Here is a 17,367-nt window from a genome sequence, read left to right as displayed (position 1 = left end):
TGGGGTTAAGCACCTTCCTCAAGGGCACAACGGTGGAATTGAACCCACATCTTTTTAGGCTACTGCACACTAGCCCAGCTCCTTAACCACTACGCTACCAGCTTTTGGATCTGGTTGTAGCAGGTTAGATGCCATCAGCACCTTATGGTCATTTGTTTACAGCTGAATAGGACAGTGCTTTTGTAACTACAGCCTTCATTTAGATTCATCATTTATAGCAAGGCTTCTTGCGAGTTTTCTAACTAGACAAATACTTGACAAGCAAAAATGTCAAACATTATGCAATTCGTTATTTTATGAATCTAGACTACTAGTCTAACCTACTACTAGCTGTTGTCAACTCAAGCTAGTGGGTTGCACCAATTATTATTTTTCCAGTAGTACTCAGTGACTGCAAGAAAAACACGTCCATGTCGTTCCATTATGAAGCAGAATCTCACTACAGACTCTGAGGCACATTAGTCTATTTGGGCACTTGAACTTTCAACGTTGCCAAAGGCTGTTTGGCAAGGCGCGAGTCTTACTAAAGTGTAGTTTACCAAACGCTTTTGCACACCTCTTTTGTAGGGACAGGTGCGTTGGAATAGGTTACCCAGTTAAACTTGTGAAAGAGTTTGAATTTCACCTGAGGAAGGTCTATGACCGAAACGTTGCAAATAAATGTATGCATGCGTAATGGACAGTGTGCGGGATTCTCTTACTAAAGTCTAAAAAGCCTGTATAAAAAGATCAAAGTGTGCGGCTACTCTCTATCATTTCATAACCTCCTGGCCAGCACCACTACTTGGGTGAGAACTCCTCCTCCTCACTTCTTCGTTAGTGAACACTCTTCAAAAAGGCCGTCTGTGTATTCCGGCGTATCCCACTTTTGAGAAGTGGATCATTTTTGTAATCTAAAAGGGGTCAGATGCTGTACCCTAATGTTGTCATTCTTCCGTGGAATAAGATGATAAAAATGGGCTGAATTGGTGTCATATTGGTGTCATTAAATCATGAGTGAGTCAGTTATTGTCATGGTGTATCCCTCTCTAACAAATACAATTCCTCAGAAACTTCTGAACAGAACAACAGAATCATTAGTGTAGCACCAATTCAATGGCATGTGGTGTTGATAATTGGAGAAAATGATCCACTCTACCAGGGAACAATAAACAGGCAATAAACTTAGATTTCCTGCTGGCAGCTAATGTTCTTCAGAAACGGTGGAACTTTGTAATAGCTGGAGTAGGTGAGATATCAGACATGGGATGAATTGTTATGATAGAGTCGAGTAAAATTATTGTAAAGTGTCAGGGTGCTTTGAGGAAGGTGGAGGTGTGTGTGTATGGGGGGGTTACCTGTCTCTGCCTGGCAGCTCTTCGGTCGCTGCAGTGGTCGTGAGCATCAGGACTCGACCCCGGGGCCTCCGCTTCCATCCAGCCACGCTTGGCCTTTATTTCCTGTTTCTGCATGAAACGTGCAATTTCCTACAACACACACACACACACACACACACACACACACACACACACACACACACACACACACACACACACACACACACACACACACACACACACACACACACACACACACACACACACACACACACACACACACACACACACACACACACACACACACACACACACACACACACACAATCAGTGGAAATCCAATCCAAGGGGAGGGGAGTGTACAAATTGCATTCTTCCCATCAAGACCACCCCCATCCTTGTCACACAATACAGTACTGTGGAATGGAGTGGAATGGGCGGGGAGAGGCCTCTCACCTCATCCTGGGCCTCTTGAGCAACCCTGAAGTCCCCCTCCGCACAAACCCTTCTTGGAGGGGATGACTGCCTGGGGCTCTGTGGAAATGAAATGCAAACAGGAACAGCTGAGACGCGGCGAAACACAGAGCCAAGAAACACAAATCATGCTATCACTCAGAGCCTTTCCCAGCAGACTTCCGCAGGGATATCCGCAGCGTAGGGGCCAGTGATCACCAAAGGGCAGAAGGGGCAACAACCCACCCTTCGGAGGAGCCGCTCTTCCTCCTCCTGGAGCCTGCGCGCCAACTCCTCGTCCAGCAGCACCTGCTGCAGGTCCCCCATGGCCAGGGGGGCGCCCTTCGGCCTCACGGGCACACCTGTGGACGCGGAGGAGAGAGGTTCTCCATCAGTCGAACTACTCGACGTTAACCAACGGGAATGCAGTCCTCGATCACGTCGATCGAGGAGTGTCATTCCCTTTGGTTAACACCTTGCGTTCTCCTTCAGAGAACGATTGGTTATGCTCATGAGCGTTACGCTTTCCTTTACGGAGAAGAAGGGAAAAGAACAGGGTCAGAGGGTGCTGCTGGTCTGCTGCTCGGCCCCGGCGTGGAAAAGCACAACTTTGGAGGATGTGGTAAAAGCAACCAGATTGTGTCAGTGACAAGCTGAGTCTGGTCCATTTACTGTCGCAAAGGGAAATCTCTGACACATACTGTACAGTACTGTGGAAAAGCCACACGGCGCTTAAAAGAACGCATTTAATCAGAATCATTATGTACCAAATTTAAACATCACCACCAGAAAGGGGAACGGGTATGGAAAAGTAGCTTTAACTATAGTATTTTTTCCAAATACTCCTAAATGTGTTGTGTTCCTTATTGAACTAACATATTTCTGACTTCCTGGAACTCCAATGAGAGCTTGGTATTTACCAATCCGTGCAACAAAAAAAGGACCCAGCAGCATCATGACCTTCTAAAAGTTCCTATAAAAAGTGTTGTTGTTGTTTCCACTCTATTGTTACAGCTATTTTACATTAATTCTACACTCCTCATCACGCCAGCATCGGCCTTGATCTTGATAGCGATACATGACCCCACACCCCTAGCCACAGAATAAAGTCCATGACGTACAATCAACAGACTAATGTAGGACAGATATGATCATCGTTGAAAAAAACGATGTAGAAGTAAGGAAGGGAGGTGTGAAGAAAACAGCACCAACTGAGCTGATCTGTAGCATGAAACACGATTAGGATCACTCAGTCAATGGATTGGACATGACTGGAGCAGCAAGTGATTGAAGAGAGAGAAAATGGACTATGGAAATTATCTATTTTAGAACCCAAGAAGAATGGAATGTACAAAAAGAGAAATTCAAATTTTAAATGCTTCAAGATTTCATTTGGCTTTCTTTTTTTAATGCACATGTAAACACCCAATTCCAAAGCAGCTCTGGGTTTATATACACATATATAGCCTACACAAACCACCAGAGAGGAAAAAAAAACCCCACACACACACACACACACACAAATCCCATCCCTTATATGGATTGCTGAGTTAAGATCAAAGACATGGTAAGCTTTGATGTGATGAAAGAGAGCAGACAGATGACAAGCAGAGGCTGTGATATCAAGATCTACAGATGCAGCAATGACAGACAGGAAGGTCAGGTCAGGTCAGGTCAGGTCAGGACAGATCAGGACAGGACAGGCCGGTCGGTCGGTTAGAGAAGAGGATTGAGCCAAGAGGGTTGAGCCACGGCGCCAGGGTTACCTGTGTCGGCGCTTCTGTGTGAAGGTGCGGTGTGACTGTCCGCTCTCCTCTCCCACGCGCCCTCCTCCCCCGAGCTGACCCCATCCTCGCCGCCCGGCCCCCGATGCCAGTGCCCCGCCGGCCTGCGCTCACTGTGCCAGCGCCGAGCTCTCCAGCCGTCCCCCTCCTCTCTGCCCGCGGCCGGACGCTGCCCGGCGTAGTCGGGGCGGCCTCTGTGCTCCCTGGAGCTCCGGCAGCTCCGCCGGTCCCAGGATGACCGCTCCCTCGGGCCGGAAGCCTCCGCCGGCTCTTCTCCGCGCTCCTCTGGGATGCAGCGCGCGGCGGGGGTGCCGGTGCCGTTCCGGTGGTAGCCGTTGCCGCGGCCGTCCCGGAAGGAGTGTCTATGGCTCCGCCTGGCGTCGCCGTGGTAACTGCGCCTGGCGAAGGCGCTCCTTTGCAAGGGCGGAACCTGCTGTGGGCGGTTCCCGTCGTAATCGCTTGGATACGTCTGCTGGCCTCTGCTTCGGCCGTTCGCCAGCCGGGACTCTCCGTTGTAGCTCGCCGCGCCACCGTTTTCCCTGAAGCCTTCGTAGCTTCCTTCGTACGCTCGTCTGCCGTCGCGGTGGTAGCCGTTAGAGCGCCTCCTGTCGTCTTGGAAGTGGACGTGCTTGTCGCTGCTGTGGCTCGAGGCCCAGCTGCCCACACGCTCCAGCGGTCGAGTTGGCCGCCAGTCGCTCGCGGAGCTGTGGCGGACGCTGGCCGAGTGCCTCAGAGCCCGGGGCTCTGACCTCCACCCTCGCTCGTCTCCGTGGCCCGAGCCGCTGCGCCCGTCCTCCCCCCGGTCCCCCGCACGGCAGCCGCTCTGGCGGCTCGGGTGGCGCTCGGCGGCGGCTTCCTGCTCCCTGCTCAGCACCACCCTCTCCAGGCGGCGGAGGGGCGAGGCGGGCAGCTCGTCCTCGGAGCTGCCGCTGGCGTAGCCCTGCTCGCTCATGTCCTGCTTGATCAGCCGCAGGGCGTCCGCCCAGCTGCCCGAGAAGGGAGCGCCCGGCGCCACCGTCTCCGCCGGGCCCACCACCGGGCTCGGCCGGCTCCTCCGCCTCGCAGGCCTGTCGTCGGGAAACTGGTCATCGGTGAACCGGTCATCGGGGAACCGCTCATTGGCATACCGGTCATTGGGATACTGGTCATTGGGATTCTGGTCATTGGGATCATTGGGATACCGGTCATTGGGATAACGTTCATTGGGATTCCGGTCATTGGGATCATTGGGATACCGGTCATGGGGATAACGGACAGGCCCGTATTCCGAATCCGAGGGAGGAGAGGGCGATGGGGAAGGCGAGAGGGAGGGAGAGCGTCTGTCTCTGGGTGGGTGCCAGTGACGCGAGGGCCTGTCATGCTCACAAGCCCAGGCGTGATCAGGGTGGGTTGGATATGAGGAACCTGGACCGGTGCCATCTTTAGTCAAAGCCATGACCATGCAAACAAACACAAAGCAGGAGGGGATGATGGAGTAAGTAAGGTGGGGTGAGGGTGGGGTGAGGGTGAGGTGGGGTGGGGTTAGTGTTAGCGGTTAGGTGTGGGCAGGTGTTACAAGTTAGCACAAAGGTCAGTCTAAACATTCAGTACACACTGAGAGATGACACAGCAGTGTGGAGTCATCGTGGCTCTGCAGGGCAGCCAACAGTCAAGGGAAGGCCTTCAGGCAGGCATGCTTTAATGCTGTTAGTCTGGTATTTAGCTGCATGAAACTGAAAGTCTGACAAAATGAGCAAGAACCTAACTGGAATATAAACAACAAATAACAACAACAACAACAACAACATTCTGCCAGCACTAAGCATGGTATGTAAGAAAGCAGAAGTAAAATGACGGGAGATAATGAGGTAGGTGACAGCCAGAAAGCACCCAGGATACTATGCAAAACCAGTGTGTTTAACAGGCCTACCCAGGTCACCCAAACATACTGCTGGAATTACCCATCTTACCAAGATCACACACACACTGAGGTGTTTTTTCTTTTACTGAATCTCATCATTTACATTTTGTCATCAAAGCAAAGCGGTGTTCACCCCCACTGAGGAAGACCACGAGGGCGTCAAAGGCAGACACACACAGGCATCGCTGATGATGGTCTAGACAACAGGAGGTTTGTTTGGGTCGCCTGAGGACGAAGGATCACGCCACTCATGTTTTCCCCCCCTTCCTTCTGCCAGCTCTCAAGACAAAACCTTGTCTTCTAGCAGACAATAGCGCTATGATTTGAGAGACAGATGTTTTGGCTGTACAGGACAGCTGAACTGCTGACTAACTTTGCTGCACGAGGCTTTTTTTTTTTAAACAATGCTACCCAAAATAGAATCAGGCAGAGATGGATATAGGACAAGAGGAACAGAAAACTGCACACAAATGAGAAGGAGCTCCGAGAAGAAGTCCACTACTAATCTTGAACATTTGGAACATTTGAGGTCATTTCAAAGACTTCATTTCAAATGTCAAGTTTAGACGTCTCTCTCAAATCATCTGATTTGATGACGCTTGGAAATGCTAGGATGCACACCGCTATGACTCAGTCGCTTGACTCGCTCTTTATCAATCGTTGCGTCACAGCTTTGAGTCACCTCGATAATGGCGATATTGCGGCGTCATAAGACCTGATGAATGCTGAGGATAGAGATCAGCTGCTCTGAGAAGATAGAGTGCAGGAGAGCGAGCCACGTGGCCTGCACAAGCTGAGTCACGCGTGTGATGGAATGAGAAAGTGATGTGAGACACACTGCGTGCCAATTGCCAATAGTGCTGATCGGCTCTGACACAGCAAAGCATGCGCGCACACACACACACACACACACACAGATACAGACACGTACACACAAACACCAAAATACTTCAATGCTCAACACATAGATTGGCTCCTTTCTTGTCCCCTAGCACAGTATGCAGTGATTGGAGAGGGTGACCTGTTCTAAGTGTTGTGTTAGGAGTGTGAGTATACCTCGGCTTGCACTCGAGTGACAGCCACCCCTCCGTCTGGCGCGAAGTTCTTCCTCTTCCTGTATACGCTTAGCGATTTCCTGTGAGAGAGAGAAAAAAAAAAGAACTAAGAACTAACATGTGATCCGTGAGAACCTCACAGATAAGGAACACGCTCATGAGACATATTTAGATCATTAGTAAGAGATTTTATCAGGCTGTCTGGGAGAAAAAAAAAAGAAAGAAACGCCAACACAGAGCCATTTACAGTATCTTTTTATTTGATAGACTACCAGTGACCGTTCCATTTGAGAGTGAACATTTCCTTTGCCTTCTTAGCAGCCTTTTGTAACATGTACGTGCAGGGACAGAGGAGAAGAGCATTGACAGAACTGCAGTGGAAGTGCACAGAGTTGCTGTCTACAGCGTTCACACCTGTGTGTGTGCGTACGTGTGTGTGTGTGTGTGTGTGTGTGGGCAAGATGAAACTGTGCTTTGCACCGATGAAGCCCACCCAAACTAGAAGTACAAGACGAGTGATGGTAGTGAGAGGGTAAGAGGGGGTGGGGGTGGGGGGGTGGGGGCTTGACCAAATCTAACACTCTTAAGTCATCTCCACCCTCTCACCCCCTCTGTATGTGAATTTCGAACGCCTAGGCTCTCAACGCAAAACCCACCCGCGCACAAGTCGTGTCACGCGTGACGTCACACAGGGGAATTTCCGACTGTCAAAGGCCTTGTGGTGTCGCTGCTGCTGCCGCCCGCCACCACCACACTCCTCTCTCTCTCTTACACCTCAACCCATCATCTCACATCTCAGACACACAGCTCAAATAGCCTTTATGTCTGACCTACACAGCTCAGAGACTGTGTGAGTGTGTGTGTGTGTGTGTGTGTGCGTGTGTGTGTGTGTATGGCATGGCTATACATATCTGTGGGTGGTCTCACAGTGATGACTGTGCTTTCCACTAACTTTCCACCTGCCTCTGCACTGCAAAAGGCCATTTACTGTAGAAGCCTGTACATGTACTGTAACCATTCAGACAGGGCAATTCCATCATTATGATATGCTAACTTAAGTTTCATCAGCTTTTTCAAACTTGCACAAAAGGCATATTATGTTCACCAATGGGCGGTTTCTCCAACATGGCTTAAGACTGATCCCACACATGTCTCACACAAGTGACATCAAGATCTTCACCAACAAAAAAAGGCCAAATGTGTCTGGGAAACTGGCCTACCAGTCATACTACCAGTAAAATGCTTGGACACACCTCCTTGTATGTAGATCTCTTTTTCTGAGTAGTCTTACATTGTAGAGCAAGACTGAAAACTCACAACTATGAAATAACACACAAGGTGTTAGGTAGGGGGAAAACAGAGTAAACAAAGTGAAACGTTTCACATTTTAAGCTCTTCAAAGCTTAAAAGCTCTTCTACATGTTGAGCACTTCTAAGCTACTATTCATTCACTCATGTTAATCAATAAGAATTTGACATGACCATCTCATGAAGTAGGCATTTGTGCGGTTTCTATGTGATTTTTAGGTGAGTTCACTCAATGTTAACCAATGGCAACATGTATAGCGTGCAGCGCCTCATTGGTGACGGTGGACAACCATGTCTTGTATTAAACTGCCATCAGAGTCATGAACACAAACTGACAACCTAGCACATATTGAATACAGACTTTCACCAGTCACGCACGTGAAGCTGAGCAGACAGAGCAGGCTACCAGTGGCAGTTATAAATGTGGGCAAAGGTATATTGCACAAAGCACAGCTTGCACTTAAACAGATGTGAGATAACAGAGATGCTCTTCCAGCAGCTGCAACACAACCATTAAGTGCTGGTAGTACACTTGATGCCTTGAATGCTGAAGTGATAACCTCCAAAGTCCACTCTGACAGTACATGGCCCTCTGTTTGAGCCCCGGAGCAGACAAAACAGTCTGTAGCCACAGCTGCCCCTGTGGGACACTTGCGCTTGGGCCATGAGGTCAACACTTTATGTTGGCAGAGAGGATGTAGATGATGCAGCATGAAATCCCACAAAGCGGTTGAAAGAATCCTGCTGGCATTCTGTGATGCAGTCATTTGCTGTAAAACACCCTCGGTCTGTCTAAATGCAGGAATTGGGTGGATGGCGTGTTTTATTATCTCCTGACTCAGAGCAGAGTTTAAAACTGCCAACGGTCGTGGGTGGAATTCTTATGAAATACAGAGGAGGGTGAATGAACAATGAACATTGTGTGTAGACTTTCACAATCATTTGAGAAACCCCATCATGTGGAGTGCACAAATTTGTGCAAATGTGTAGAGTTTGTGCATGCCCATCAAATGCTGAGTAACAAGGGTGTGCAAAGGTGTGTCCCTGCCAGATCATCACGGATTGCAGGCAAAGGCAATAATTGGACAAAATGGGCTATGTAGAACTGCATGTGGGGTCAACTCAGGGTAGACTGGGCTAGACAGAGCTACCACAATGAGGCTGAGAGAGAGGGATTTTTTTGGGAGAAGGGGCGTCATGAGTAACTGTCACCACTGTAAAAGTAAGTTTCCTTAGAATTAATTTTTCTTCACATTTTGAAACACTTCCGTAGCACTTACCTACATCAAATGCTCTAGATGTGGGTAACAAGTATTTATTTATTCATCTATAGATCAGTCTTAATAAAACATTTTATACATAAAACTTAGCAAAAATCGATATTTATAGACCACTGACAGATATCTATGTTTTATTGAATGATAAAAAGATATCCAAAATTGCCTAAGTAAAAACTTTTGAATCTGTAAAGAAGGTAATCAATATTTTTTTTTATTAATATTCAGAAGACACTTAACTTTTCTTAACTTAACTTAATCATTTCCAATAACTTTTCCTCAAAAATGCCTACAGGGTTACATAATTTGAATTTATGGCCCGGACTAAAGCTAGTTATGATGATGTTGATAGTATACAAAGTAGTCAAAAAGGTAAATGGAACGCTTTGAAGGTTTTAATTCATGAAACATTCTTTGCTTTCTTACGTTGAAAAACGAAATGTGCGTTGTGTATTAGATTCTTCACAATAGCCTTTAACTACCCTCATGACTGCTTTACACAATAGCAGTATCACTATGACCAGCTTCATGAGACAGTCATGTGGAATGCTTTTTAATTCACGTGCGTGAACATAGTTTTGTTCAGTTTGTTTCAATTTTCTTTTACAGTGTGTCAAGAGTCAGAAGGAGAAAGACATAAATGAGTAGATGTTTCTAAACATTTGACTAGTCATGTGCATATGTCTGGGTCTTCATATACACTACCGGTCAGTGGTTTGGGGTCACCAGCTGCGATTAGTTGCATTGTTTAAATAAAATAAAAGAATCAGGGCAGCAGGTTTCAGCTTACATTATGAGCTTATATTATGTACTTATATTATTGCAAAATGTTTCTTGACTATAGTAGAAGGGATGGCTGATCTTTAAAGCAATATCTACATTGCCACCCAATGTTCCAAAGGCACATTCTGTTTACTACTCTGATATCATTTTAAATGGCTAACTGAGAAAACATTGGAGAACCCTTTAGCAATTACGTAAGCACATCATTTAATCTAAAAATGGATGCCCCTCAAAAAACGATGCAACTGTTCTCAGCTGGTATTTGGCCTATAATGAGTGGAATGGAAATGACTAAGGCTGCGTTCAGACTGCAGGCGAATCTGATTCAAATCTGATTCCTTCTCATACTCATGTTTTTGGGCTGACTGTCCACACTGTTTTTAGCAAGTGTCCAAATCGGATAGCGCTCTGTTCAGACTGGGCCGCATGAGACCATGAGACGAAATTATCAGAGTGAAAAAGTTGAAGACCTCAAAGCAGAAGTTACATGTAATTCCACCCCTAGCCACAAGATGTCATTGGGACATTGCCCTATTTGTACGACAAAATCAAACCACTTAGACCTGCTAAAACCACAAACAGTCATACTGGATATTCCCATCCATGTGGTTTTACAAACAGCTTTCTAGAGATGAAAATATTCTCAAATCTACATAATAATGGCACAACTGAACACTTTCGGTTCACCACATGAAAACAAAATGCACCGCTTGATTCCAGACAAACGAAAGTCATACTGTAACTATTCACCAGCCGCTTTTGCGTAACTGAGCTCTCCAAGCAGCAGAGGAAGTCAACATGACTGAATGTGAGTCTGCCTGTGTCTACTGGTCTAATGGCATCACCAAGAGGCGAGGCATTTGAATATGCAAATGTGACCTGCCAGCGCACGGCAGGAGGAAGTGGCTTCCCTACGGCAAGCCCCACAGGCGAGCGACGCACCCTCCACCACACGCTGGGACGGGGCGCACGCCTACTGTAGTTCAAAGGCTTTTCTTGGGCTCCAAAGCCGGGTCAACCAGGGGGAGGTGTCGGCGCAGCGGTGGCCACGGCTTCATTAGTGAACCTGGCGAGTTCCCGCATGTGGCCCAGGTGTGGCCGAGGGAGGAAGGCGTGGCACTCAGCCTCGTGCTAGCTTTGATGCCAGCCTGATGGCAATGTGTCTGTCGGTGCCAGCCCCTTAGGTGAGGCAGACTGGCAGCGAGCTGGGTGCAGAGGGCGGGCCGGGCATGGTGGGTAGACTGGCAGGGCTGGCACGGCCACACAAAGGCGGGTTCACTCTGGGAGCACGGACTGATGGTTACAGAGAGGCTGTACCGCCTCCTGCTCAGGCTGAGTCCAAGGGAAACAAGCTACGTGTCCGAGAATTCTGAGCTCTCACTCTTTACGAGCCAACAGCTGGGGGGGAAAAAAACTCTGAAGAGAGCGAGAGTCCAACAGAGTGAGAGAGTGCAGAGGGACATGGAAAGAAACAGAGAGAGAGGAGGATGGGGGCAGAATAAGGGGGGACTACTGAAGCAGTGGGTAAAGAGAGCGAGAGAGAGAGAGAGTTTAAATGTTCTGCTTTAGCAATGCAAACATATTTGTCATGCTAATAAAGCGCATTTGAATTTAATTCAATTGAATTGAGAGAGAGGGAGAGAGATAGATAGATAGAGAGAGAGAGAGAGAGAGAGAGAGAGAGAGAGAGAGAAAGAAAGAAAGAGAGACAAGAGGAGAGGAGAGGAGAGGAGAGGAGAGAGAAATGAGTTTTGAAAATACAGAGCCTGACTGGGTGCGCAGCAGGGGTGGAAATGACGTTTTGGAAATGAGTACATCCATCAGCCACTGGTAGATTTTTGGTCATAGTCACCAGCCACTCAATATTGAATTATTACTTTGTGTCTGAAATCTACCAGGCTGGTGCTCATGTTCATCCCTGATGTGCAGTAACAGATGGAGACAGACCACAGAGGTTCAGAGATGTAGCTGATCTTGTATTCCCTCACACCTCCTCTGCCATCTGAGCCCATTTTTTCGGGCCCTTGGCATCCCTGCCCGCTCCATCCTCTGGTCGGCACCATCCAATGTCTTCACATTGGGACACAAAGCCGGACTGGCGTTATGCCACAAAGTTAGCGGTGCGCCCACCAGCTGAAACCTCCCACTCTAAAGGGGCACGAGCTCAGGGCTTTGCCACCAACGTAACGGAAAAATCGAGCATTGCCAGTATCGTGTTGGGGGGGTTTCACCTCGGCAGCCTGTACAAGAAATGGCAAACTGTGGGTGCCTTACCGCAGAAAAACAATAACAGTCCTTCTCTCCTTCTCTATTTTTGTGTCTGCTAATCAGTGTCTGTGTGTTGGCCGGTCTCTCGCTCTGTTTTTCTAGCTGAAACAACAACAACATGCCACTACCTACGACCTCAGCACGCAATTATCAGCTTGAGACGGCACCTGGGCTCTGAAGCGTGGCAGGGGTGGTGAGATTGAGATGACGCAGCCCAGGCGGCTTCTGGGGACTTAATTAAAAGCACGCAGCGGGTGCATAAATATTTATACCTCAAAACAGCAAACAGCCACTCGCGCTGGCACTGGCTGTGTGCTGTGGTGCTACAGTAGGAGCTTTCCCATTGCCCTCAGTGTGGCCATCAAAGAAAACAATTAGAAGTCATCATCAGGTGGAAAGAGGACTTGATGTGGAGGGCTGCGGTCACTGAATGTTAAACCATTAACGGCTTCTCTTGGTTCGCATGGTAAGAGTGTGGTGGTTAATTATATGGTCTGCCAAAGCCAACACATTGGGTCATTAAAGGAACACGCCACAGACGTAACTGGATTATTTCATCGTCTCCCCTAGAGTTAGAGAAGTGAGCAAAATTTTTTTTTGTTTCCGTACATGCTCTGTTGTAGTCTGGCAGTGCCCCCGCTAGGTTTGCTTAGCATAGTGAATGGAATCCTTTGTTGCCAGATAGCATGTGGTGAGTAAGTGTGAGACAACAACAACAAAAATACCTACTGTAATTACATCTTGTGGCCTCTGTCTTCACAACAAACACAAATGGCAATGCAGATTAAGACTAGGCGACTTCCTAGGCAGATACAGTAATTTCCTTAGCCGCATTGTGTATGAGCCGCAGGACAGTGTTTTATGCAAGTTAAAAGAAACAAAGCCATATTAATGCCATATTAACTACCCCCATGTATTAACCTCATAGCTCAAGAAATTTAGAAAAATCAATGTATAAGCCAAGGATAATAGTTGGGAAATTACGGTATTGACTTGGGAATATATTGGGGCGAAGCACTGCTACTTGGCCACAGTACTATCCTCGAAATATTAATGGAGGAAGTGGCACCCACAGTATTAGTGAATGTTCAGGCCTGTGTCTTCAATGAGTCACACACAACCCACACCTCCTGTTCTCTACCACCACCAAGGAGCCTGTCCACACAAGTGCACAACACACTCACATAAAACACAACCCTTTTCTTTCTTTTTTCTTTGTTATCTTTCAAGAGAACACATGCAAGTACGATCTGCTCTGTGACTAACAGAAATGTTTCCACCCAGCGTTTATAACTGCACCCATGCAGAGCTGTGGTTTGTGTGATGGGGCTCATCTATTCCGATCAGTCAAAACCGTACCTGTAGACCACCATGCTTCCTGAGCGTCTGTAAGCTAGCTCAAGCATTAGCTTCACTTCTGAGACGGTAACAAATCACATCACATCAGTAACACCAAAGTCCTTTCAGGCAAGTTCCTCCACGCGGTGGCCATATTGCAACGCATTTTGGGCACTTATCAGGCAGAAGTGCACGTGCACAAGGCTTCATGACACCAAGCTCGCTCCAGTTGTGGGATGACCACACATGATTGGCATAATATATTCATAACTTTTGGCAGAAGAAATGGGCGAAATATTGTAGACAATGTGTTACGAACTAACCCCATACATGTCTATGGGAGATTATCAGGTAGTGAGGTGTGCTTCACTGCAAAATGTTGCTCTATACTCAGTGACTGAAGCACAGTAGTAGGAAAAAATGGACAAAGAATTACTGCTAAAGACTACATCAGTCACTTTTGTGTAAAGGAACTTCAGGGTATGCTGCATACGTATATTTGTCCAAACCTGTTAAGAGTCCACATCATCTGACTGATGAGGAGTGGTTGTGTGCTGATAAGTCTTGTCTTATACCTCCCACTTCTGATGTGAGGGCTAACCCCGTACCCATCTCAGAGACACTCCTCTCCCAAAAAATGACCTCCACTCAGTCACTATGGAAACGCTCCTCTATGGATGAGCCAGCCCTGCCTTCAAACCATCCTTCAGGAAGACTCCCTAGGCCATCCGCCAAAGCCGCGACATTTACACAGAGGCAGAGAAGACGTACAAAAGCAGACAAACACACAGCTAGCAAAGTGGAAAGTTTCACTTGTAAATGCCAGCCCTGCCATCCCCTGCATGTTAAACAGGACACCATCTCAAACAGATCTTGCTGTAAAACGCCCACATCTGAAGCACCACACACGGCCTTCTGTCCTGATGGGAGGCAGATGCAGCACAGGGCACAGACAGCTGCAGGACACACACACACACACACACACACACACACACACACACACACACACACACACACACACACACACACACACACACACACACACACACACACACACACACACACACACACACACACACACACACACACACACACACACACACACACACACACACACACACACACACACACACACACACACACACACACACACACACCTCTTGTGGTTGTAAGGGTCAATGCTGTTGTCTTAAGCATACAAGGGAAGTTTGCTCTGCCAATCCCACTATACTGAGAGCCACTGCAGTTTGTGTACTCGGGCTACCAGCGGTGTTTGCACACAGGGAAACTGCTACCTAGTGTGCTGTACTAAACAGATGACAAAGCTCACAACTTCTCTTGCATGCTACTGTAACTTTACCCTCGTCAAGGCGGTTGGTACTGTAGAGGCAGCCTTTGTGTTGAGAGTGAGACAGGCTGTTGTGAAGACTTAACTTAGGGGCCTGAGAATAAGCCAAGCAAGACTTTACTCACAACACAATAAGCACGCAAAGCTTGATCAAAACAAGACTGATCTAATGACTATGAAATAGTCATAGTGAAATTACACTACTAACGACAGTGACAAACAATAGCTCACCATGTGTCATCCACACTCCCTATAATTAAGGTAAAAAACAGAGTGATTATGTCCCTCCCTCGAGGGATAAACTGATCTTGTAATAAGCATTCCAGCTGGATGAAATCGGAGGAGTGTGCGTACCTTGCCTTGCTTTGGTCCTGAATCACCCTCTCTAAAGCCAAGGGCACTAGACCATCAGCACCCGTGTCTGAGTTGTGCATTAAGAGCAAGGGCTCCAGCAGCCAGAACGATGAGCAAGCACTCAGACTGGGACCAACGGGGTGTTTATGGTGGGATGCCAGAACAGGTATCTGGAGCACATTAAGTCATTTAAAGCAGTAGCTTCTTTTTTTGCCTATGTGACTTTGATGCTCGGAAGCTTGTGTGTGCGTGAATGTGTGTACGTGCGCGTGTGTGTGTGTGTGTGTGTGATGGTCCAACTGTCGGAGTAAATCAGACAGCATCGGCTCTTTGCAGGCAACGTTCCCATAATGTTTCATGCAGCAGTATGTCAGAGGCATGATGAGGCAAAATGGTGCAAACTCATCTGGGTTAAATAAGCCCCTGTGTGGGTGGGTGCGTGGGTGTCTGTGTGTGTGTGTGTGTGTGTGTGTGTGTGTGTGTGTGTGTGTGTGTGTGTGTGTGTGTGTGTGTGTGTGGCAGGGTGTTCCAGCTGTGGGAGTAAATCAGACAGCACTGGTTCTTTGTAAGTAACGTTCCCATGATGATGTTTCATGTAGCAATACGTCAGCAGCATGATGGGGTGAAACGGTGCAAACTCATCTGGGTTCAATAAGCTCCTTTAAAACCACAGCGGGATCAGGAGGCTGGTGTGCATATGAGTGTGTGTGTGTGTGTGTGTGTGTGTGTGTGTGTACCTGGTCCTCCTCCTCCCTGCGGTGGGCCTCCTCTGCACACCTCTGCAGCTCCTCCTGAACTATGCGTGCATACTCAGAGTCCTGCTCCTCTCTGTCAGCACACACACACACACACACAAATACACACATGCAGACACACACACACACACACACACACACACAATCAGCACAGATCCAGAATTCTTCACACTTCTGTCAGAGGCAGAAACACTTATGAAGAGCTACGATGGGAAAACATCTCATTAAAACTATTCCTAGTGACTCATTTCCAGCGTTTGGATACAAATTGAACGGCGCTAAGAGACCCAGCAGCACAACAGGGAGACTGTGCTTAGAGGACACATGCGTGCGTGCTTACACTGAGACTCTCTTGAGTTGGTACATCTACTGACAGCTACAGAGGACTGATTAAGGGCAAATGTGTGGGCTGAGAATGAGTCTGAAAATGTCCTGCCCACTTAAAGACTAAAAATGACAGAAAAACAAAAACATCACTGGATTTACTGGGCTGTCTGACTGATGGAGTGTCAAGGACATGAAGAGGGAGTCACTGTGTAAAAGCACTAAATCACTGATGTGCTTTGCTTTGGTTTCATCTGGTTTGGGTCTACTTATACCCTGGCGAGGGCCAACGCAACAGCAGGGGTGTCACTGATGTCTGATGGGAAAATCTGCATATAATAATTTCGATGAGGTGCCATTAACAGTTTGAGGACATGGCCCGGTGTGATCAGGGCCCACGTGTGTGTGTGTGTGTGTGTGTGTGTGTGTGTGTGTGTGTGTGTGTGTGTGTGTGTGTGTGTGTGGGGGGGGGGTCTTCCTCTTGTTACATCCCTATATGTTTCTTTCTGTGTGTGCTTGCTTTGGTCTGCTTGTTTCTCTCTGTGTCTTGTGATTCTGTTAATTTCAGATCATCCCGTGGGCAAACAACACCTAATTGCCGGGGGTTATGAATGGGGCGTCCGCCCTTTAAAAGAGGTGTCCTATGTCCGAGAGGGAGGTTCTTGGTTCTTGGGCATTCGTATTCTTTGGGCCGCTGCCTCGCCACAACTCACAAGGCTGCCGCTCCGCGTCTCTCCTGCCTGCTCTCCGAGTGAGAGTTGGGGAAAAGGCTGGGGATAGCCTTGGCCTTCTTTTTGCGGCCTTTTCTTTGGACAGTCTTACTTTTTTCCGTTCCACTATATTTTTCTCATTATTATATTTTCTTTGTAAATAAACACTTTTGAATTGATTTGCTCTGTTTGCCATCTACTTTTTGTTCCCGTCCCACAAGCCCTAGACCGGGACGTGGCGCTCCACTCACCGCTGGCGAGAGAGATGCTGCAGCTGGTGGTGCTCCTCGTCCTGCAGTCGGCGGGCGATCCGGATATCCCTCTGCACCAGCTGGTTCTTCTCCACGTTGGCACTGTAGTACTGCTCAACTTTCAATCACACACACACACACAC

At 47.8% G+C, this 17,367-nt stretch overlaps 1 protein-coding gene across 1 annotated transcript in view; it reads right to left on the bottom strand.

Annotated features, from left to right (window-relative positions):
- ccdc187 (coiled-coil domain containing 187) overlaps positions 1-17,367 on the bottom strand; it is a 39,663-nt gene that overhangs the window by 1,572 nt on the left and 20,724 nt on the right. The window contains exons 4-10 of the mRNA XM_062540318.1: positions 17,225-17,342; positions 15,922-16,012; positions 6,510-6,588; positions 3,536-4,972; positions 2,016-2,131; positions 1,773-1,850; positions 1,338-1,466 (exon numbers count right to left, since the gene is read on the bottom strand). Coding sequence (XP_062396302.1) covers positions 1,338-1,466; positions 1,773-1,850; positions 2,016-2,131; positions 3,536-4,972; positions 6,510-6,588; positions 15,922-16,012; positions 17,225-17,342 — 2,048 coding nt within the window. The remainder of the gene's footprint in view (positions 1-1,337; positions 1,467-1,772; positions 1,851-2,015; positions 2,132-3,535; positions 4,973-6,509; positions 6,589-15,921; positions 16,013-17,224; positions 17,343-17,367) is intronic.

Source organism: Sardina pilchardus, chromosome 7, assembly GCF_963854185.1.
Source record: "Sardina pilchardus chromosome 7, fSarPil1.1, whole genome shotgun sequence".
NCBI lineage: Eukaryota > Metazoa > Chordata > Actinopteri > Clupeiformes > Clupeidae > Sardina > Sardina pilchardus.
This window is presented reverse-complemented; position numbering and strand designations above follow the sequence as displayed.